At 46.8% G+C, this 23920-nt stretch overlaps 1 protein-coding gene and 1 long non-coding RNA gene across 13 annotated transcripts in view; one reads left to right on the top strand and one right to left on the bottom strand.

The window, feature by feature from the left end:
• The window catches only part of MTMR3 (myotubularin related protein 3), a 144724-nt gene extending 125295 nt beyond the window's left edge, over window positions 1-19429 (top strand). For 6 of the 11 annotated variants that reach the window (XM_019018580.4, XM_055374163.2, XM_055374166.2 and 3 more), the window contains 10 exons: window positions 626-737; window positions 3970-4165; window positions 4958-5143; window positions 8125-8295; window positions 9529-9674; window positions 11086-12490; window positions 13634-13744; window positions 14214-14302; window positions 15063-15089; window positions 17223-19429. In XM_019018580.4, the coding sequence (XP_018874125.1) occupies window positions 626-737; window positions 3970-4165; window positions 4958-5143; window positions 8125-8295; window positions 9529-9674; window positions 11086-12490; window positions 13634-13744; window positions 14214-14302; window positions 15063-15089; window positions 17223-17394 (2615 nt within the window). In that variant the 3' untranslated portion in view covers window positions 17395-19429. The remainder of the gene's footprint in view (window positions 1-625; window positions 738-3969; window positions 4166-4957; window positions 5144-8124; window positions 8296-9528; window positions 9675-11085; window positions 12491-13633; window positions 13745-14213; window positions 14303-15062; window positions 15090-17222) is intronic. The other 5 variants (XM_004063258.5, XM_055374162.2, XM_063704701.1 and 2 more) reach the window with 3 other exon arrangements.
• LOC129529410 (uncharacterized) overlaps window positions 354-23920 on the bottom strand; it is a 64408-nt gene continuing 40841 nt past the window's right edge. For both annotated transcript variants that reach the window (XR_008674901.2, XR_010133132.1), the window contains exons 4-5: window positions 10218-10330; window positions 354-804 (exon numbers count right to left, since the gene is read on the bottom strand). This is a non-coding gene — a long non-coding RNA (uncharacterized lncRNA). The remainder of the gene's footprint in view (window positions 805-10217; window positions 10331-23920) is intronic.

The raw sequence follows: 23920 nt of genomic DNA on the forward strand, positions 1-23920 counted from the left end.
TCACTGGCCTTGTAGCAAACTCCTCAGGGGCCTCTCCTTAGAAAACCTGGGGTGAAAATTGAAGCAGTAAATACAGAACCCTAGTAAGGTATCTCTGTCCTGAGCTGTAACACCATTACTGTTGGAATGCTAGCTTTCCCGAAGGAGGGACCCCCCTCAGTGCCTCTGGCACAGGCAGAGGCACCAGGCTCTTTGTTCAGATGTGGTCTAAGCTGGAAATTGAAAGCAGCTGTACCAAGGTGAAATTTGAATGTGTGAACGCATTGTTCTGCGGAGTTCTTTTCAAAGAGATTTCAAAGCCACAAGTTAGATAAGGCCCAAGAAGTAAAGCCAGAGTGAGATCGAAGTAGGCCTTTCTTTTAAAAAATAATAGCTTTTATTTTATGTCAGTATCTTCTTTACAAATCTAACCTTCCCTTTTCACCCTTTTTGAAAAGATAGCTAAAATTCAATGTGTTCCTCTTATTATAAAGGATTGGGCTAATAGTTAAGCATTTCAAAACATTTCAGTTTCGTTAATCAGAAGCTGCAGTGGGTTTGTTTTATAGCCAGTTTGCTTTTAAATTTGGCCATGTGGGCTTTAAATTCAACGTATTTGTGTTCTCTTTATTGTTACTCTCTCCAGAGTATTACCCAAACTGTGAAGTTGTGTTTATGGGGATGGCAAACATTCATTCTATTCGGAGGAGTTTTCAGTCTCTGCGGTTGCTGTGCACTCAGATGCCAGATCCGGGAAAGTAAGTCGTTGGCCTTGGCTTTCATTTTGCATCGCTCTTAAATAATAAGTTTGCTTCTTTCCTTGAACTAAGGGGGAAAAAAAGAAAAAAAAATTAATTTGGAGCAGTCTTTCCTTCTGTTTCTTGGTAATCTTCAGTTACCAGACCAGTCTCTGCAAGTATCTCCTTGCTGGGTCTGAAATGTGGCAGCACAGAGGAAGAGTTGGGAGGAAATACAGCCATTTGAAAGGTTTTAAAATCTGCAGCACAGAAGAAATCTCAGCATCAAAACAGAAGCATTACCTTACTGTTTGTCCTGGGACCTTTCCCTTCCACATCATTTTTAGCCCAAAGAAATTTAATTCTTCAGTTTCTGATGTCCCATAGTGATACATAACCTGTTATGAACTGGGATGTTTTATCATGAAAAGTCAGAATTTATTCATCATGTTCTAAAGGGGTTAAACTTGCCATTAAGTCAGTTCCTTTTACATCTGCTTTCAATTTCTAAACTGTTCTCATTTACTAAGCATATTATCCTGATTCTTATTGCTTATTAAATATGAATGGCTGGCATTTGCAGTGAGGAAGGTGAAATAATACCCCCTCCAAGGGTACTGATTGAATACAAGATAAATTAGGAAGAATGCTCTGTAAAACAAATATGGACAGATAAGTATTTAAAAATCCTGTTTTACTATTTCAGGAAGCCAGAGATAGGTGCCAGAGAAGACAGAATTTTGTTTTCTGGTATTTGTGCTGGAGCCCATAGTTGTTTCTCTGGGTCCTATTCAGTAGATCTCATGATCACATCAAGTTTACTGCGTTCTTTATTTGATTTATTAAATCAGATGCTGCCTAAACCACTTATATTGACTGCCAGTAGCAAATGATTAAATTCACCGTAGTTGTCATCAGCCAAGAGGATGAAGCAGTGCCTTTGGGGAAAGCCTGACTGGAGAATTGAGCTTGCTGCCTCCTTTGGGGATTAGCCATTTGCATTTGCTACACAGTTCCAGGTCCCAGCTAGCAGCTCTTTCTTCCCTAGGGTGGTATGTAGAAGGAGCCTTACTAAGGACCCAGGAGATCGGCTGCGAACTGTGTAACCTTGGCCAAGGGGTTTAACTACTGTAGATCTCAGTTTTCCTGTCTATAAAATGAAAGACATGTAATCAACACTACATGATCTCTTAATACCCTCCATATATTAAAAATCTTAAAGAGCTATCGGAGTCAAAAAAGATAGAATTAGCCCTCACCTGGTCCACATAAATGTCTTGGGGATTTTATTAAAGGTAATGCTTTTATGTATTTGGCAGCAAATCATAATGCTGCACTGAAGTCTCCCTTATGGGTAAAAAGCAGCTGTAGCAGTGATGGGCAGCTGTAATTAGGCCCCCCGGCCTGTGTTTAGGGCTGTGGAGGATAGGGGAATGGTAGGCTTCTAGTGCAGGTTGAGAATAGGACAAGGGAATGGGGAGTCTCTCAGCAGCCCCTCCTTGGCTGGCAGGTTTTGGAGTACAGCTTCATTAGTCACAGACAACACCAACTGGTATTAAATAATAGTTTAGTTAGGTTCAAAAGAACCTCACACCGGTTCTCTTGTTTACCATTTCTTCAGGTGCTAGGAGATAATTTAGTATTTGTTCTCCTAAGCCTTATCTTTTAGTTCCTTTCAAGAATATGTGAGGAATGAAATAAACAATTGATCCGTCAGGAAAAAATGTTTCTCAGGTACGTGCTAGGAGATAGAAAGTCTTAAGATTGGATTTTTACCCATAACAGACTTATAATTCATTAAACAGTGGGACTCCCTACTGTATGCTAGGCACTGTGCTGGGGGTACAGTTATGACTGAGACATAGTGTTAGCCCTCTGAGGAGTCACAGTCTGGTTGGTAGTCCAAACAAATCCATATGCAACCAGTACTTATGCACTGCATTCTGTTGTCTGTTTGCCTGGAAAGACCCCCCACCTCCTTAGACTATGCCAAAATTTCATACTTATTCCACAGGGTTTAGTAGGCCTTTATAGCCTTCCCACAGTCCCCTGACAGAAATGTTTATTTCTTCCTCTGACTCAGTGTTTGAAAGACTTGACTTGTGATCTTAACTACAAATCTGATCACATTTGGGAAAAATCAACTCCTTTTTAGGGATTGGGACGGGTGAGGGAAAGCACAAGAAACAAAATGCAACAGAGTTTAAAAAGCAAGTGTGATTAGCTTGTGATTACTCCCAAGGGGCAGCTATTGCTATCTGATACTCCTAAAGTGAGATGGAGTCTCTCTCTGTCATCCATGCTGGAGTGCGGTGGCCTGATCTCAGCTCACTGCAACCTCCACCTCCCGGGTTCAAGTGATTCTCCTGCCTCAGCCTCCTGAGTAGCTGGGATTACAGGCGTGTGCCACTATGCCCAGCTAATTTTTGTATTTTTAGTAGAGATGGGGTTTCACCATGTTGGCCAGGCTGGTCTGGAACTCCTGACCTCAAGTGATCCACCCACCTCAGCCTCCGAAAGTGCTGGGATTACAGGCATGAGCCACTGCGCCTGGCCCCTAAAAGTCTTTCAAAAAAAGGTTCTTCCTAGATCGCTGCTGAATCCAGTCTGTGTTGAGCCCAGCAATACTGTGTGGCCATTGGTATACTAATTTGTATCAGTATAAATTATCAGATTGGGCTCATCTGGTTTTAGTCAGTAAACATTAAAGAATTAAACAGTGGTAAGTGTTACAGTCTGGGTCATAGGCAGGGTTGTGTGTACCATTCTTGTATACGGCATCCAGCTTATGTCTCATAGATATATTTGTATTCATGAGTTTTTCTTTTCTTTTTTTTTTTTTGAGAACTTGTTGGGCGTAGTTGCTGATCATTAAATATAAATATCTTCTGTTTTACATCTCAGAAGTGGCTACATTTTTTATTCAGGAGAAGATTCCAGAAAGAGCCACTTTCCTTATACCATGGACTGAAAAATGTCAAATATTTTGTCCGGGGAATCATCTATACAGATTTTGGAACAAAAGGTGTGCTATTAATTGTAGCCCCTATTTCTAAGGCTCTTCTCTCTTGTATAGTAGGGCTTGGGCCTCATCCTGAGACATGCTTTATAAACACACAGATTTTTTTGTTTTGGCAGTGTTATATTTGGAGAGAGAAATCTTTGGAAATTGCTTTTTCATTTGACAATCATTGAGCATGATGCAGTAAATCATAAAAAATCAGCATTTTCTAATCCTCTCCTGTTTTTATAGTTGGCTATCAGCTCTTGAAAGCACAAAATGGCTCCATCACTTGTCTGTGCTTCTGAAATCAGCGCTTCTGGTAGTGCATGCTGTGGATCAGGATCAGCGGCCGGTGCTAGTGCACTGCTCAGATGGCTGGGACCGCACCCCCCAGATTGTGGCATTGGCTAAGCTCTTGCTGGACCCTTATTACCGAACCATAGAGGTGAGCCCATCCAAATGGGAGGGGTTGGTACTTCAGGATGAGCCAGGGAAACGTCTCAGGAGTGATACCAGTTTTGGGAGTGGTGATTCGGTTAAAGAAAGTGAAATTTCTGTTTTGATCATTGTTCCTTTATGCCATGAGCTAAATTATGGTGGTTCCTCCCACAGTTCTTGCACCTCTTAAAATGGGGCAGATTATGGGTAACAAGGTATTGAGAATATAGACATATTTTCCTTTACAGTCTATCTACTTGTAAAAGTTTTTAGCTACCTCAGGAAAATAAGGCGTCTGTAAAAGGATCTTGGCATGCTAGATATTACCAGAGTGTTCTGTGGAGAAGCAGCTCTACCTGAAATAACCATCTGTTGGGTTAAAGATGAAAGAAAAATCATAAAGTACCCTAAAATATATGCAAGTATTAATTAAACTTGGGGTATAGAAGGATTTTACAGACTTGACTTTGTAACACCAGAGGCAGAAATGTTAAGAGAAATTTAGGGGGAAAGTGTGGTTTTTATATAGTGAACACAAGAGGCTAAAAATACACATTCAAGAAAGGCTTAGATAAACGCAGTCAATACCATTTTAGTGATCATGGAATGGAGTTCAGGGAATTGGGAAATTTCCCTAAGTGTGTGCCTCATCAGGGATAGAGCCTTCCACCAAAGGGCAAGGCCGGGTGGGCTTTCTGGGAGGCTGTTAGAGGGGATTGCTTTCTGTGACACCAGGCTTAGGACTGTCACAGTCTGGATAGTCTAGCACAAATGGTCTCTCCTGGATGCTTCCCTGCAGGGTTTCCAGGTCCTCGTGGAAATGGAGTGGCTGGATTTTGGCCATAAATTTGCTGACCGGTGTGGTCATGGGGAGAACTCAGATGATCTGAATGAACGTTGCCCAGTGTTTCTGCAGTGGCTTGACTGTGTTCATCAGCTTCAGAGGCAATTTCCTTGCTCTTTTGAGTTCAATGAAGCATTCCTTGTAAGTTTCTTCATTTTGGGGACTTTCTCAATTTGAAGGAGGGTCAGTACAAATGTTAGTGGGCCAGTTCTCACATGAAACTGTGCTGCCTCTTCAGAATTTAATAGAGGTGATTTTTTTCCTGTTTCTGCTTTTTTTTAGTAAATAATTTTGCTATTTTCAAAAAGAGAAAATCCAGGTATACCAGGTTTGCATGAAGTCCTTGTGTTGTTTTAAACTTAGTTTTTTTTTTTAAAGGGATGGTAGAAACCCTAAATAGCAGTTAGAAATAGAAGCAATCAGAATGTCTGGACCATGCTCCCTCCAGTCTGTCTACCAGACCCCCATGACTGTCTCAGACTCTGCACCCTCTCCTTTGATGGAGGGTACACTATCCCTGCCCTCTTTCAGCCCTTCTGTCCATTTGTATACCAGCTCTCATCTCCTCTCATCTGCTGCACTGGCTGGCTCCAGCATTTCTCTTCTCTGCCTTCTGCATCAGTGCGTTTCCCTCGCTACCAGAGCATGGGTTTCAGCTTAAAAATGTGTAGTGTCTCTCATCTTTTTAAAACCCATTCTTGGTCCTGCATTTACCTCTAGCTATCATCCCATTGCTCTTGTTCCCCTTTACAGCAGAGCTCCTCAAGTTTTCTACCCGTGCTATCTCAAATTCCTCTTTCCACTCTCTCTTAAACCCACTTCAATCAGGCATTCACCCCACTGCTTAACAAAGCTGCTCTTGTTAAAATGACCAGTGACCTTCATGCCACCAATCCAGTGAGAAGTTCTCAGTCTTCATCTCTTTGATCCGTCATTACCATTTGGCACAGTTTAACCACTCCTTCCTTGAAATGCTTTCTTCAATTGACTTCTAGTACTTCCTTGCAGTTGACTTCTAGTACTTCCTTGCTGTTAGTTCTCCTTCTACCTTACTGGGTTGTTTTCTGCCTCCTTTGCTGATTCCCCTTAATCCCTCCAGAGATAGTATCTTGCTGTGTCACCCAAGCTGGAGTGCAGCAGTGTGATCTTAACTCACTGCATCCTCAAACTTCTGGGATCAAGAGATTCTCCCACCTCAGCCTCCCCAGTAGCTGGGACCACAGGCACATGCCAAGATGCCTGGCTAGTTTTTAAAAATTTTTTGTAAATAGACATGGAGTCTCGCTATGTTGCCCAGGCTGGTCTCAAACCTCCTGGCAAGTGATTCTCCCACCTTGGTTGCCCAAAGAATTACAGGCGTAAGCTTCGACACCTAGCCTCCTCTCCCCAGTTCTAAATGTTGGAATGCCCCATTGCTCAGCCTCCAGGCTGCTCCTCCATCCACACTTCCAGGTATTTCATCCATTCTAGTTGGCTTTAATTGCCATCTGTATGCTGATGAGTCCCACATTTATACACCTTCAGCTTAGACCTCTCCACTTCAGACTCACGTATCTAAATTACTACTAGGTATCTCCACTTGGCTGTCTTAATGTTGATTCAGACTTAATAAATTCAAAACTTGATGCTTCTTTTTGGAGACAGCATCTCACTCTGTCACCCAGGCTGGAGTACAGTGGCGCAAACACAGCTCACTGCAGCCTTGAACTCCCAGGGTCAAGTGATCTTCTCACCTTAGCCCCCTGAGTAGCTAGGACTGCAGGTGCGTACCACTGTGCCTGGCTGATGTTTTTAATTTTTTTTTTTTTTTTTTTAAGAGATGGGGTCTTGCTTTGTTGCCCAGGCAGGTCTCAAACACCTGGGCTCAAACAATATCCTCCCACCCCGGCCTCCCAAAATGCTGGTATTAACAGGCATGAGTCACCATGCCTGTCCAAAACTTAATTCTTGATTCCTGTGTTTCCTCACTATAAAACTTGATCTTCCAAACTTGATCTTCCAGAAGTCTTCTCTCTCACCATATGGCATTTCCATCCCTCCTTTTGTTTGGGGCAAAATTCTTTGTCATCGTCAAGTCTCCTTCCTCCCTCCCTCCCTCCCTACTTCCCTCCCTCCCTCTTCCACATTCAGTCAGATTGTGCAGCTCTGCTTTCACAATATATCTAAAACCTGGTTATTTATTGCCACCTTTACTGGTACCACACTGGTTCAAGCCACCATCATCTCCTGCCCCAATTGAGTTATCCCAGCATAGAGAGTCTCTTCTAAAACACAAGGCAGGCTGTGTCATTCCTTGGCTTAAAAACCTCTAGTTACATTTTACACAAAAGCCAAAGTTCTTAAAATGGCCTCCAGGGCCTTCCTAGAGGTTACCTCTCTAGGTTCATTTCCTACCATTCTCCCTCTTCTGCAATCTCCTTTAGTCACACTGGCCTCCTTGCTGTAGCTCAGAAATTGCAAGCATGTGCTTTACCTCAAAGCCATTGCACCTGTGGTTGCCTCTGCCTGGAGTGCTTCCCCTCAGATACCCACATGCCTGCTCTTTCATGTCCACTGGGTCCCAGCCAGTGAGGCCATCCTGCACTGCCTCATATGTGTCCTGTCCATCTCAGTCTGCCTTGTTCTCCATAGCACTGGTCACTCTTCAGCTATGACTAGAGCAAGCTCCATCAGGGCAGAAGAATTTGCTGGTCATTGCTACATGCCCAGCACCTTAGTCTTGTTTGGGCCATGTGAAATGCTCAATAATTTGTAGAATGAACAAGTAGTTTTACAAATATACTGTCAGCTCAGACTTGAGTTGTACACTGATGTGCTCCTGCACCCAGTTCATATGCTGTGGTGCTTCTGAGAGTGGCTGTTAATTCACAATCTCAGACTGTTTATCAGGGAAGCTAAGAGGAATGGGGGCACCAACAACCTGTCTGACTCAGGTTGTTGGGTCCTGGAATTGGTGGTGTGAGGAGGAGGAGGAGGCTACTGCATGGCTTACTGGGTTCCCTGTCCTGACAGAGTAAATTGAAGTGTTCTCAGGGATGTTAGGATAAGGTGGCTCAGCTGAGCTGACTTATCAGAGTGTGCATGCCTGATTGCTTAATTTGTGCTTCATTGGACTTCCATAGGTGAAACTGGTGCAGCATACCTATTCCTGCCTCTTTGGAACATTCCTGTGCAACAACGCCAAGGAGAGAGGGGAAAAGCATACTCAGGAACGGACATGTTCCGTGTGGTCACTTCTTCGGGCAGGCAACAAGGCTTTCAAAAACCTACTGTATTCCTCTCAGTCAGAAGCCGTATGTATCCTTCAGCCTTTCCACTGTGGTCAGCAGAAGGAATTTGGGGTTGGTTGCATATGAGAGCCTTTTTGAGTAGTGACTGTTTTTGTGAAGACATCTCTACTGTCTCTGGATGGACTGGTTCCATTTTTCCCCCATGATTCTGTCCTGAGGAAGGCCTGCTTCTGATGGTGCTCTGATCTGTTTCTGATGACTACTTGCTGAGGGTGGTTTGGTTTAACACAGATCTCTACTTTGCCACCCTAGACATGAATCTTTTTTGGCACTGTCTCCAGAGCTTAACTTATTTCTAGCATATTCTGTCTTACAGGAGAGGCACTTAAGTTGCTTCCTGATGCACTGATAGCTCAGAAGGAGCTGCCACCAGGCCCCCAGCACCCTCCCAGTGTCAATAAGCAATGATACCCACCAAAGCTTCTGTCTCAGAACAGTAAACTGTGTTTGACATTGGTATGTGTGTCTGTCTGATTCTCTGCTCACATGAAGAGCTGGCAGGCCCTTTAATACTTTGTTCCCCGAAGGAATGAATACCTTCTGTTAAGCAGAGAAAAGGAGGCACATAGACCTATGTGTCAGTTTCATAGTAATATTAGCTTTGTCAGAATGCATCTTAGACCCTAAAGAAGTCAAAAGGAGGCTAATCAGAGTTCATATTGATTTCCTGGACTATTAATATGGTTCTCATTACATTTAAGTAATCACAGAAAAGATTTAAGCTGACTGCTTGTCTCTCCCCTTCAGTGTGCCTTCTGGGGAAGTAACAATACAGCAGAAAAATTTCCTTCTTTTCACATGATTAATTTCAATGATCCCATAAAATGGGTTTGACAGTGTTTCTTGAAGCCAAGCTTTTGTGCCAGCGGGTTGGACAATCACCATCTAACAGAATGACTCACTTTCTTAGGCAGTAAAAGCAACAAATCAAGCTGATGAAAGTCAGACATTGAAGGTGACCTAAGAAATAACTATAATGAGAAAGGGATCTAAAAAATATTTTATATTTTCATGCTCTCAAGTGCCTCTTAGGTGAAAAATGTTGGCTATATAAAATGTCTAGTCCTGTATTGGTCCTCTTGGGATAGACCTGTATCCATTGGTGCTGCTTCTTTGTGGAGATCCTGTCAGCCCTGTTGGGTATTCCAGCTGGGTGCTTGCTCTTGATCCTCATTTCCAGACATTCTGGAAGACTTCTTGGGGCATATTTAAACCTGTGTCCTCCCCCCTCCTCAGGTGCTGTACCCTGTGTGCCATGTGCGTAACCTGATGCTGTGGAGTGCAGTGTACCTGCCCTGCCCATCCCCAACCACCCCTGTGGACGACAGCTGTGCACCATACCCAGCCCCAGGCACCAGCCCTGATGATCCCCCCCTGAGCCGGTGAGCCCAGGGTGATGCCCCAGGCCTGACAGCCTGTGTGGGTGTATTCCTGTGTCGGGACGTGTCCAGGGATGGGCAGAGATCATGATGCTATCTGGCTCCACCATATCTTTCTTAGGTCTCTGCAGTTTTTTCAGGGAAGTTATAGGGATTTCTGAGCTACAAGGCTGTAAGATCCTTGTTTCTGGGAGTGAGTTGGGCCCTGTTGCTTCATGTTGTTTTGCATACACTGAGCCGCTCCTCAGTGATAGAGCAAATCCTCCAGTTTTTCTGTGACCCCCTGGTTTGTGTTTTCCCCAGTGCTCTGTGCTCCTGCCTATTTGCCATGATTTGTCTTCTGAGGCTTAAAAGGCAGATGCTGTCAGATGACAGAAAATTTTGCTTTGGGGCCAGGCTTGGTGGCTCATGCCTGTAATCCCAGCACTTTGGGAGGCCAAGGCGGGAGGATCGCTTGAGCCCAGGAGTTCAGACCAGCCTGGGCAATGTGGTGAAACTCCGTTTCTACCCAAAATGCAAAAACTAACCAAGCGTGGTGGCACATACCTGTAGTCCCAGCTACTTGGGAGGTTGAGGCAGGAGGATCACTTGAGCCTGGAAGGTGGAGGTTGCAGTGATCCAAGATCCATTGCACTCCAGCCTGGATGACAGGGCAAGACCTGTCTCAGGAAAAAAAAAAAAAAGAAAATTTGGCTTTGTCACTTGAGAATCAGCTTTATTAAATTCAGACTGATAGATAATACATTAATTTAAAATACTGTAATATCAAGAAACACCAGTGCTACTTTGCCATCCACTGAGAAACACAGCAGCGTCATGAAGAACGTCTTTTGGAAATAGCATTTGCAGGCCGGGTGCAGTGGCTGACGCCTGTAATCCTAGCACTTTGGGAGGCCAAGGTGGGCGGATCACCTGAGGTCAGGAGTTCAAGACCAGCCTGAACAAAATGGTGAAACACCCATCTCTACTAAAAATACAAAAAAACTAGCGGGGCGTGGTGGCACACACCTATAATCCCAGCTACTCAGGAGGCTGAGGCAGGATCGCTTGAACCTGGGAGGCGGAGGTTGCAGTGAGCTGAGATCTGCCACTGCACTCCAGCCTGGGCGACAGAGTGAGACTCCATCTCAAAAAAAAAAAAAAAAAAAAAAAAGGAAATAGCATTTGCTGTTAGCTCATTTGTATGTATGGGGCATGGGGTTGGGGGAGTTTGAAAGGAAATCTGCACACTAGGAGGACTTGTTCCGGAGCTTTGCTGCTCCAGCAGTCTGGGCCTCGCTCCAGAGATGCTACAGCTCCATGAGTAGCCGTAATGGACCCAGTTATGAAACAACTGCTTGTTAAAACCTATTGTCTCCTACTTCCTCCAAACAGTTTCCAAGATTTTCACTTCCCCCAAATTCGTTTCCTTTAGGCTACCAAAGACTAGATCATACGACAATCTGACCACAGCCTGTGACAACACAGTGCCTCTGGCCAGCCGGCGCTGCAGCGACCCCAGCCTGAACGAGAAGTGGCAGGAGCACCGGCGCTCACTAGAGCTGAGCAGCCTGGCTGGCCCTGGAGAGGATCCCCTTTCTGCCGACAGCCTAGGGAAGCCCACCAGAGTGCCGGGGGGTGCCGAGCTTTCTGTTGCAGCCGGAGTAGCTGAGGGGCAGATGGAGAACATCTTGCAGGAGGCCACCAAAGAGGAGAGTGGAGTAGAGGAACCTGCCCACAGGGCAGGCATTGAGATACAGGAGGGTAAAGAGGACCCTCTCTTAGAAAAGGAGAGCAGGAGGAAGACACCTGAGGCCTCAGCCATTGGACTTCACCAAGACCCAGAAATGGGTGATGCTGCTCTGAGGAGCCATCTGGATATGAGCTGGCCTCTGTTCTCACAGGGTATTTCTGAACAGCAGAGTGGGCTCAGTGTTCTCCTCAGTTCTCTCCAGGTCCCCCCCAGGGGAGAGGATTCCCTGGAGGTCCCTGTGGAGCAGTTTCGAATAGAAGAGATTGCAGAGGGTAGGGAGGAAGCAGTTCTTCCAATCCCAGTAGATGCAAAAGTTGGCTATGGTACCTCACAGTCATGTTCTCTGCTACCTTCCCAAGTCCCTTTTGAGACCAGAGGACCAAACGTGGACAGTTCTACAGACATGTTAGTGGAAGATAAGGTGAAGTCAGTAAGTGGGCCCCAAGGTCATCATAGATCTTGCCTGGTAAATAGTGGCAAGGACAGGCTTCCTCAGACCATGGAACCCAGCCCTTCAGAGACAAGCCTGGGCGAGAGGCCCCAAGTGGGGTCTGTGGTGCATAGGACTTCCCCTGGCAGCACTCTCAGCCTGACACGTTCCCCTTGTGCCTTGCCTTTAGCCGAATGTAAAGAGGGGCTTGTGTGCAATGGTGCCCCAGAGACTGAAAACAGGGCCTCAGAGCAGCCCCCAGGTCTTAGCACCCTCCAGATGTACCCCACACCCAATGGGCATTGCACCAATGGGGAGGCTGGTAGGAGCAAGGACTCACTGAGCCGTCAGCTGTCTGCTATGAGCTGCAGCTCTGCCCACTTACACTCAAGGAACTTGCACCACAAGTGGCTGCATAGCCACTCAGGAAGGCCATCTGCAACCAGCAGCCCCGACCAGCCTTCCCGCAGCCACCTGGACGATGATGGCATGTCAGTGTACACAGACACGATCCAACAGCGCCTGCGTCAGATTGAGTCAGGCCACCAGCAGGAAGTAGAAACTTTGAAGAAACAAGTCCAGGAGCTGAAGAGTCGCCTGGAGAGCCAGTACCTGACCAGCTCCCTACACTTTAATGGAGACTTTGGGGATGAGGTGGTGAGTAGGCTGTGGTATTCCTCCATAGCTGCCCAAGGAGACGGCATGCTGAGGCTGGGTGCCCTTTGTGCCCAGTGCATGGTGATTGGTACAGGTTGTTAAAGGATTGGAAAGGTCCAGAGTAGCCCTGTTAAGAGAGGCTGGAGATGAGCCTCCACGACAGCGATGGCAGCCTGCCTGTTTTCTGCTTCGCTTACTTTCTGCAGATGTCCTGTTGAGGCCGTTGGAAAGGAAGAGACTTAGCATGCACTGCATGGTTGATCAGATCTCTCAGACACAGGATCATAAGTCTTCAGAAGGGCTTGAACCCATGGGCAGAATGACATCTGTAGGGCAATGCCAAGTTATTCCTGTCAGATTTTAGTGCCTGTTCTGCCTTAGTAACTACAAAGTATTAGTCCTTCCAGACGTGGGCTATGGCTTTGAAGGTTCAGTTCTTTTTAAACAAATATTTATACCCATCCTGTGGCAGATGCTGCCAGTAGAAATGGAGAGAAGGGACTGGTTTCTAGCACTGTTGAGGAGTTAGCTCTGATGGGGGTTTGTGGCTGGAAATGGGGGTTCCAGAGGGGGAGGTTCTCAAGGAGGTGCTTTCCTCTCTGGGTGGACTTGACTCAGGCAGCTCAAGTACAAGTGTGAGCCTGGCTCTCAAGTGGTCAGCGTACATTAAAGGCGGGCACATCCAGTGACTTTCAGTTCAGAGTGACTTGGCTTTTCCTTCATGCTAATGATAGTTTCTCATGTTCCCAGAGAGTCCTTCTAAGAAAAGGAGGGCATCCCGAAAGCACTCAGCTTTAACTAAGTGGCAGGCAGGGTTGGATTGACAGGCCCACTGGAGCAGCTGACATACAGAATTCTCATTCCATTTTGGTCACTTCCCTCTCACTCACTTTCTGGAACCCTGAGGCCTGTTTTTCTACTCCAGAGTCACTGCACACAACCTGTGTATCCCTCTCCCAGCTGAGCCCAGGCCCACACTGCACTTCTTCACCCCAGTTCTTGATGGCTGATGCATCTGCAGATTCGGCAGTCCTAGCACTCGGCCCCACCCAGAGTCCTCAGTGCTCCCTTCTTCACCAGGCCTTTTCTTCTTTTGGGAGGAGACCAGGTTCATTCTGTTCAGCTGTGTTTGTTTGCCAACAGACTTCAATCCCCGACTCGGAAAGCAATCTGGATCAGAACTGTTTGTCTCGCTGCAGCACAGAGATTTTCTCTGAAGCCAGCTGGGAGCAGGTGGATAAACAGGACACAGAGGTACAGGCTCAGCCCCTGCTCTGAGTGCCATCCATTTAACTGTTTTGTGGTTCTTCTCCACCCCCATTCCCACCCCATACCCCTGGCCAAGGAAGCACCTCCCAGCACAGCTAGCCCTGAGCCTCTGGCACCTTAGCTCCTGGGAACCCACATGAAGCCTAGGATTTCTGAGCCAGGGAGACTCAGCAAGCTGGCCCTCCCTCTTCATTGCCTCTATGAACTGGAGCCTTGCCAGCTCTCACAGTGACCCAGGGTGCTGCTGCCTGCTACTTTATCTCAGGGGAGATTGGAGTCCCCTCCAGGGAAACGATTTGGACGCCTTTCTTGTACTGTTGACATCAGATCTGCTGGGCTGGTGCCACTGGAGCTGATGTGGTCCTTGTGACTCTTGCTGCCCCCAGCATGGCTCTGCTGGCTCCAGCTGGATGGCCCATCTCCTGTCAGTAACCTGGCCCCATCTGTTTTGCAGATGACCCGTTGGCTTCCTGACCACCTGGCCGCCCACTGCTATGCGTGCGACAGTGCCTTCTGGCTTGCCAGCAGGAAGCACCACTGCAGGTACCATTGAGGGGCTGTGGTAGGGTGGGCTGCGTGTGGAGGCTGAGGGTCGGCCCACAGAGCCTGCAGAGTAGAGGGTTGTGGGCGTCTCAGTGTTCTGTCTGAGGCAGAGCCATGGTCTCATCTTCCTGTGCCTCTGAAATTGGTGTTTGCAAAACTGCATTTGGCATCTTTGTTCAAATTCAGAGTAATCACTATTAAATTCTGAAATGTGCAAATGGTAGCATTTTGTTGTTTCCCAGATGTGGTGAAACAACAGCCACCACTGAAACCACCATTTCTTATTCTCAGCATAACATTTCTTCCCATTCAACATGGCTACTATGAGCAAAACCAGTTTTCCTGCGATGGGGAGGGAACTATTTTCCTATTCCTTTCCTGCTCCCTGACCCCACACTTGTTTTCCCTTGTGCCATTGGTGAGCAGCCGTAGCTTGGGAAGTAGTAGAGACAGCTGAGGACAGTCTTCCAATCATTAAGGTTCCTGACTTCTTTTTCCTTCTGGGTTGGGGTAGTGAGTTTACTAGGGACCCTGTGCCCCAGCTAGGGTGTTGACTGTCTGGTGGATGTTCAGTGTTCTTAGAAGAGAAAGTTTATCTGAATCATGCCATAGCTCACCCACACGAGTGGGTGGATTGAAAATGGAACAGTCTCTTTGCCTAGTAATGATGCTTCTAGGACATGTATCTCCCCACCCTGCACCCCAAGCCCAGATATCTTTGGTTGGCTTCTCTTCTGAGCTCTTTCTCCCCTCCTTGCAGGGACACTGACCGTGTTGATCAAACGTGGTGAGCATTTGCAACAACCTGCCTGTGATGTCTGCACATCTACAATAACTTCTCCACACTAACTCTTATCATTTCCCCCTCTCTGCACTCACTAGGGTGAAGCCTGGGGCCTTGGGTGCACAGGCAGATAGGTGGGCTTGAGGGGATTCAAAGCAGCTGAGGAGAGGCCATCGAGGGTGGGTCAGGCTGCAGCCATGTGCTCCCCTCCTGATCACAGAGGTCAGCCAGGCCGTCTTGCTTGTGACGAGAAGTAGTGCTTCTTCTGGTCTTGTAGGGGAACCAGTTGGGTTTTCAGAGCTATTTATTTTGGGTCAGTGATTCATTGAGATGCCAGAATAATGCTAGTGATTTCCAGGTCAAACAGCATCACTGCTTCTTTTTTCCCTTTTTTTTTTTTTTTTAAGAGACCAGGACTGAACAGAGGTGATCTTTCCAGAGAATTGTTTTAGCTTGGAAGACTTCAAGGAAAGATTCCACTTAGTGTCTTTCAGGGTCCTCTGAAAGAAGTCAGATAGAAAAGCATCAGCCAGGTGCGGTGGCTCACGCCTATAATCCTAGCACTTTGGGAGGCCGAGGAAGGCAGATCACCTGAGGTCAGGAGTTCAAGACCAGCCCGACCAACATTGTGTAACTCCATCTTTACTAAAAATACAAAATTAGCTGGGCATGGTGGTACACGCCTGTAATCCCAGCTCCTTGGGAGGCTGAGGCAGGAGAATCTCTTGAACCTAGGAGGCGGAGGTTGCAGTGAGCCAAGATCGCACCATTGCACTCCAGCCTGGGCAATAAGAGCAAAACTCCATCTCAAAAAAGTAAAGAAAAGAAAGAAAAGCATCAAATTCATGTCAGGCTTTTGAGCTGAACTCCAGCAGGAATGTTAAAGAAGTGTAGATGTTCAGAAATTTTTCTGTGTAACTACAGGTTTTTGCTGACTCATGCTTTTTAGAACTAGTTACGAAGTACAGCATTCTAGAAGATGAATTTTGTGTTTTTCTTTTCTGTCTTTCCATTGCCCCATGTCCCACCTTTTCCTTTGTGGTATTCTTTTGTTCCCAACTGGTCTTAGTCTTCTCTCCTCCTGTGCCTAAGTGATCCTTAATCCAGCAGTGGGTTTGCATTCCGAACAGCATAAATGAAAAGTTAGAAGGCTAAGAAGCTGCCTTCCCCCAGTCTTTGGTGGGCTGTGTCAGGCTCCTTGGAGTTTCTTGTTCTTAGGCTCATTAGGATTGATTTGTACCTCAGGGCCCAGCAAAAGTAGAGTTGTAAGGTGGGCAGAAACTCATTCTTTGCCAATTCCCTTTCCTGTTAGCTCTGATGGGCATCCATCTGGGGGTGCAGAACTGTGCTGCACAGATGCCTCAGAACCCAGCTTTCAGGGGAGGAGGAGAGGGATGCCTGGGGCCTGAGTGCATTCTGGCCTTCTGGTAGAACTCTGGTTTTCCCTGGAGATGCATGGGTCGGGGAGTGAGCCATAATTGACTGACACCTATCTAATAAGGGGGTGTGTGTGCACGTGTGTTCATCTGTGTTCTTGTCCTCCCACCTCTCCTCTTTCACCCTCTGAGCATGCATCACAGGCTGCTTGTCCCTGGCTTTGCATGCTGCCAGCAGAGCAGTCCAAAATGGCAGCAGTCTATCTGCCATGTTGCTGCCTTTGATCCTCTGGAGAAGTGGCCGTTGGGCAAGGCTCCTTACTCCCCAGTGAGGCTGGGTAGTTGTTTCTGTCGTTTGAGGAGCCTGGCCTCTGTGATCACAAGCTACACAGAGGGCATTGCCTAGGTGGGTGTGGCCACTGGGTTTTCCTGGATCAGGACTAACCCATTGTTAGGACCATGTATTCTTAGAGATCTCTCTTGAGCAGCATTCTTTTGTATACCTGAGCAGCATTCTTTTGAGTCAGTGGTGAGGCAGCCAAGAATCCCTGGCCCCAAAGTGAAAATGACATGTGACTCTGCTAGGTATGGACACCCTCCCTACCCAGCTTGTTCCTGGGCTAGAGAGATGAAAGGGTTTGATCTCAAGGAGCTCCAGCACATGCAAATTACACACAGCAAAGTTTGTCTTTTGAAGTTGGTTTCCCTCCGCATACCTGCTGGCCAAAACTAACATTGTTCTGTTTCTTCTCATCTCAAGGAATTGTGGGAACGTATTCTGCTCCAGTTGTTGTAACCAGAAGGTTCCAGTTCCCAGCCAGCAGCTCTTTGAACCCAGTCGAGTATGCAAGTCTTGCTATAGCAGCCTACATCCCACAAGCTCCAGCATTGACCTTGAACTGGATAAGCCCATTGCTGCCACTTCCAACTGAAGCTCAGTGACCTGGGTGGGCAGTGGCCAAGCTGCTGTTCCTATGACAGGCCCACTCAGCCTGGGCAGACCGAGAGGCCCGTGCACTTTGGAATGGGAGCGTGGAACCACCTGTACAGAGTGACAGAGATTTGGGATGCACCACTGGATTGTAGATTGATTTTTCTTTCCTGTCCCCCTACTCCCTCCCTACCTTTTCCACCCTCCTCCTCAAAAAAGGAAACTTTCCCTTGGTTGTCTTAATTTTTTTTTTTTTTGATGGAAGACCAAGGGTTGCCAGGCCCACTGTAACTGCCGAGCTGCCTGCTGTCAGGTGACACTGAGGGATGGCTTGTTTCTTCCGGGTGGGAGGATGGTGGTCAGAGCCAGGAGTATGGGAAGAAAGCCAGTGCTAACATGCAACCATTCCTCACGCCACCGCCACATCAGAGCTGGTTGGGAACCCTTTGCTGCTGGGGAGGCTGGAAGCATATTCCCCAGGAGCACTGCCCTGGGCATCATCTCCCTCCTGCGAGGAGCTGAGCCAGTCCCCTCACAGATGGATAAATGAGGCTGATGTTTGGAGGGAGAGGCACACTGTAAATGGCATCCCCTTAGGCGCCTCTTTGGGAAAGGAAAGTGGATGCTCCTTTGAGGCAGGCGAGGGGCTGGGAGTGGGTAGCCGTCATGTTGTCCCCCGTGGGATCCCATTTTTAACTTGACCCGGATTGTCTTGGGCTCCCTTTACTTTCAGGGGGCTGCTTTCCTGGGCCAGGCTGTGTAGCACTTCCCACCCTCAGGCATGAGTACAGACTGGCCAAAATGGTTATGCACTCAAGGCCAAAGCCTCCCCTGAGCCCAGACACACCTGGGTCCCCATTCTGGGGCCTGGTCCCCTAAACAATCTCTTCCTCAGCCAGCACAGGGAAATCCAGACTCAGGGTTCCAGAAATCCCCCGTTCCCAAACCAAACCAATCATGGATCTTCCCTTTAAGGGGTAGAATCAGCCTTTAGAGTTACAAGCCCCTGGAAAAGGGAGCAGGTCCCATACAATCAGCCTTTCTCCTTCTTCTCTTCTTGGGACAGGAAGAACTGCTGAGCAGTCCCCCTTCGCCGCTCCTGGCTGTCTGAGTGGGCACTTGTCTGGCTGCTGGCCAGCAGTAAAGGGCCACTTGGTGACTTCGTAGGGTTCCTTAGAGAAGTGACATGGCCTTGAGGAGATTCAGGGCACCTTTCCTCAGTGAGCTTTGATATGGTCCAAAAACAGCCTTAAATCAAGAATATTTGTGGAGGTAGGTGTGGGGAAGGTTGGAGAAGAGTTAGGTTTGTGCTTTGTAATCTTGGCATCCATGTTTTGTGCCTGCCCTCCCTCTTGGGGAGGCCATGCTTGACTCTGCTGAAAGCTGCTAACTGGTGACAGGGTGGATCATGGTGAGGACTAGGGGTAAGGTCAAGGAATGCTTAAGCTCTGGCCCTGCCCTGTATTCCTCTTCCCCTTGGTAGCAGTTCCCTGACCAAGGGCAAGGTGTGTCTCAGGAAGGTGGTTCTGTGCATGCCTGGGTGTGGTTAAGGCGTGGCCCAGAAGGCTTCCCTGGTGCTCTCAGTCCAGGCAAAGCCCAGAGCATCTGAGCACGTCTCTGACTTCCAGTGGCAACACAGAGTTTGAATGTGGTGAAACAGGGTGTAGTTCTTTTCCACATTCTGTGTCATCTAGTCGTGCAGGTAGGGGAAAAGTTGGTCTAATTGAAGATTGTGCATTTCCTAGTGACAGGTGCCAAGAGGTTATGATACGGGTTTCTTGGGTCTGATGTACAGTGTGAATAAATGCTTGCAGCTCTTAGCTCTTTTTTGATCGATGAAGCACTTTTTTATTAATATTTTCCTTTGTTAAAGGAGGAACCGTAACTCTCCATAGCTGTACATATAACCCTTTTCTCCTAAAGAGGAGTCAGTCAGTGCTCCTATATTTTTCATTTTTTGTCAAAGCAAGAAGTAAATACTTTAGAATTGTTAAATATATAAATAAAGCAAATAAAGTTGAGTGTTCCACATGGTAGCATTTGCTAACACTTCCTAATTCTTTGCCCTGTGGTTTATCCCCTCTTCGTCCCTTTTCCCTCTCACACAGAAGTGTTTGAGGGCCTGCTGGGAAACTGACCTTTGGCAAAGGAAAGCTACAGATAGCCTTCCGACTCTAGACCTTGGCAAGGAGCCTCACCATGATGTCCAAGCACTGAACGCATTTCCTCAGTGATTTTGCTCCTAAAATCTCCCAGGCTAAAAGAGGGCAAAGCAGTCAGGGATCTGACCTGGCAGCTCTTCCTCCTTCTCTGAAGAGTTCGCATCAGTAGTCATTACAACTACCTCTCGCCTCTAGGCTCCATTTTTAGCTGCTGCTCTGATTTCAGGGCAGCCAGTACTCTGGCCCCTTCAGTGGGGGAGTGGAAGGAGATGTGGGGTGGGGGTGAGAAAATGCTTCTGCCTGTTGTTCTTGAAGGATAGACTATGGGTGGGCAGAGAGAACTGGGGGCAGAAATGGAATTAGACGTGATTGGGTTATGCAGTCAACTAGAGGTCTCCTTCCCGCCCTCTCTCCACACAGAGAGGAACCTCTGCTCCTTAGCTCTTACAGCAGGACTGTGGCATCTAGTCACTTCAATACTAGTTCTTGCTCTTCACAGAGGTAGATTTTTCTTTCCCCAACAGCACTGTTGGGCATCCCTCCCATCACATGGGTCTGTGGGTGAGATATGTTATGCTGTTCCTCCCTCGGGAAGGTTGGTATTGAGGGGTGCCTTGCTCCAGAGGCGCCAGCCCAGCATCTGTGGTGAGTTGGCTAAGATCCAGAGTGACCTGCTCAGAGCTCCCCAGAGGCCTTCACTCTTTGGGGCAGTCTCTCTAGGGTCACTTTCTGAATGTACCTTCTACCTAAAGTATACAAACACAAAGAGCCAGCTGAGCTGGTTCTAGTGTGAAAGCTGTAAGTGCCACCCAGCAGGCGTTTGAAAACAAGAAATCATTCTTCTGTGGAAGGAGAATGTGCCATCTCAGCTACCCTCAGTCCGCCAGGGAGCCCAGTCTGTGTATTCATATGAAGTTGTGAAAACCATGAGTGTGTGCCATGGCCATCGTGTCTACACACAGCCACTATTGTTCCTGTGTGCTAGTCCCCAGCAAATTAAAAAACACTGGCACGGCCTAGGAAGGGCGTTGCGAGCTCCTAAATGGAAAGCTTCTCTGGGGGTAGGAAGATGAAGAGCCAAGATGCTGGTGAAGCAGGTGCAGTAGTGAGGATCCAAGGCAAGGAATTGCCCTGAGGGAGGTGGCTGCATATGGAGAAAGGCAGTTCTCTGTGGGCAAGGCCAGCTTGCGTCAGGCTGTAGAGGGAATTTGGTCTCAAGCAACAGGGCATGAACTGTGACTTTGAGCTGCCAGGTTGTCTTCATCTCAGAACTTTCCTATCCTGGCACTCTCGTTACCTTTCTCCTATACCTTGGCCTCTGTAACTGCAGTCCAAAACAAGTTACAGCTGCCTTAATCCACTGAGATTCTCTATGAGGATGTACAGAAAAGTTTTCCTGTAATAATTTTGCTTATATGCTAACTTTTCATGTTAGCAAAGAATATTCTATGAATTAGAATGTTACTGTGGTAGATCTAAAGGAGAATGAGCAGAAGGTGCTGGAAGACCTGTTAAACAATCTCTGGCTATTAAAAAACATCAAGATGAGAATTAAAGGCATATCCTGATATACTTGCCTGCTTGCACATGAGGCTGGGAGATCCCATGCCTGTTGAAGTTAACTCTAGCCCTGACCTCTATTGATCTTTTGGGAATGAGGGCTGATTTGAAGGTGCTGTTGCAGGATTTCATTTAGCTGCTGCCAGTTCAAGTGACCTGTCCCCAGGGCTGCAGCTATATCCACCTGATTGCAGTAGGTGAGGGCTAACAGCAGAATTTAAAGTGGACCCTGGGCTGTGGAGCAAAGTGACTATCCATTTGGAGTTTTGGATAATGTGGCAGGAGTCCCAGCTGTTTAATTTCTAGTCACATTTTCCAGGAAGTTGTTCTAAGTTGAGATTACTGACAAGATTTCTCAAGGGCAGGACCAGATATGTGAGAGACTTCTAGTTCAGAGCTGACCCCTCTAAGCCTCTGACACTTAAACACGAGTCCTGCTGTCCCCAGCACACAACTGCACTGAAGCCTTGTTCCTCTCGGCTGGTGTAGAGTTCATCTGCGTGTTGTGTGCAGATACCAGTAGCCTCCCTGCTTGAACAGGCCTCTCCTAGGCTAGGCAGGTGTTCAGAGGCATGAAGGTCTGGGCAGGGGAAGGGCGTCTTCTGAAATGGGAGTTACCAGGTTTTTAAATGCTGCTATTGTTTTATTTACCATTTAAGGTCTTTTCTATTATATCTGAGTAACTAGTCAGTTTTTCTTACAGTGCTCATAGCAGTTGTATTTGAATTGTATTTTCAGTGAAATTTGTTTTACATTGCCATTTAAAATTGGCCTTTAACAGCTTCCCCACTGGCTTATAAGATTTTTTTTTTGAATGAAAACATAACCCATGAGGCTCAGATGCTGTTGAAGAAATAAATGGTATGTTGCTGCTGATAGTAGTGCTTGCCTATTGTAACAGCATTGGTTCTGCTGTAGCCTCAGTGACCATTTAAGTTGAATAAATCTGTCATTTTCACCCACAAACAGTTGTTGAGCCCCTGGATTTGGGTTGTCACTGTGGTTCTCCTGCCAGTGCTATAATCCATTGTCGTAGGTGCAGGGTATGAATCAGCTCAGCCTCTTAGGAGAGAGGGGCTCTCAGTGAGGAGGGGGCAGGGAGGGGGGGGGGGTCACTATTTATCTTCCAGAGGCAGGGTTCATGGATTCCTGATGTTTAGAGGCGGAAGGGACCTTAGGTCACCTACTTCCACGGTTTTCATACTGTTCTCTGGGGCCTCGTGGAGAGGGAGCCTCCAGGCCCATTCAAAGCTTTATTAGATTTAAAAGTAAGATCTGGTATGAAGAAAGGTTTTGTTTCTTAAAATAAAAAGTCTGAAAATCACTAATCCAATCTCTTCCTTTTTCATTGAGGAAACTGAGACTCAGAGAGGGCCAAAGACATCCAGATTACCAATGAGTTAACAGCAAAATTATTTGAATAAAAGTCATTCTTGGCCAGGCACAGTGGTTCATGCCTGTAATCCCAGCACTTTGGGAGGCCGAGGTGGGAGGATCACTTGAGCCCAAGAGTTCAAGACCAGCCTGGGCAATACGTTGAGACCCATCTCTACGAAAAATATAAATAAACCTGTCTCTACAAAAAATATGAATAAACTAGTCAGGCATGGTGGTGCACACCTGTAGTCCTAGCTACTTGGGAGCCTAAGGTGGGAGGATCTCTTGAGCCTAGGAGTTTCGGGCTGTGGTGAGCCATGATCACGCCACTGCACTCCAGCCTGGGCAACAGAGGGAGACCCTGTCCCATAAAAAAAGGAAAATACTTTCCCGACTCCTAACCCTCTTCTTGTGCTCTTGGGCCTCCAGAAAGCCTGATGTAAATAGCTGTATTGGTTCTCGTTGAAATCTCGGCGAGGAGCTTAGGCAATTGCCATCACAAGGCTTGAATTATGAGCCCTTCTCTCCCTCTTAACCAAAATCAAAATGTTGTGATAGTCTAATCCAGTGTTTTTGTTTTTAACTTTTCAAATACATAAAAACAAATGATACGTTATTAGCACGAATCATCAAAGTTTAAGTCATAACATCTTAAATCAGTGGGCTTGGGGAGGGAGCATTTTTCATTAGTGCAGATGATAGGTTCACCGTGAACTGTCCCAGCATCCAATTTCTGGATTTTGTTTTAGTTATATAATATGGGGGAGTTTAATTTTTAAAAATTTGAGTTTTATAGGTAAGTGGTTGCAAATGGTAGTAATCACAGCTTGCCTGCAATCTCTTGTTGACAAAACTGAAGTACATGCCTGAAAAAAGGGATTAATAGAAGAATATCCAAAACCTGCTTTCAGTCTTTATCATCCATATATCAGATGAGAGACACCCAAAGATTTATAAGCACTAAAATTACTTTATGCTCAGGGCCACCAGGACTGAGTTGGCCCTGGGCCTAATGATCACAGCACTAAGCTGGTGCCCTCCCAGTCAGTGACCCCTGCAAAGGCCACACACACACACACACACACACACACACAGCAATACAGACTGTACAGTGAAGTCTCAAGCAGCCTCACTGAATGTGTTTTAAACCTTTGGGTGTATATAGTTTAAAAGACGGTTATTAATATTTATCAGGACATTATTTATTAATATCAGGACAAATTCTCCTGAGGCAGTGCCACAAAAGTTGGTTTGAAAACCACCAGTTTGGTGGAAAGCACCTGTGTTTTAGAGCCCACAGACCTGGGGTGGGATCCTAGCCCTGCAGCACCAGCTGAGTTGCTCATGGGTGTACGAGGAACTCGGAGACATTTCCTCATCTGTAGCAGAGCACATGGCATATAAATGGAGTGGGAAGGTGGGGGCCTA

Source organism: Gorilla gorilla, chromosome 23, assembly GCF_029281585.2.
Source record: "Gorilla gorilla gorilla isolate KB3781 chromosome 23, NHGRI_mGorGor1-v2.1_pri, whole genome shotgun sequence".
Lineage (NCBI taxonomy): Eukaryota > Metazoa > Chordata > Mammalia > Primates > Hominidae > Gorilla > Gorilla gorilla.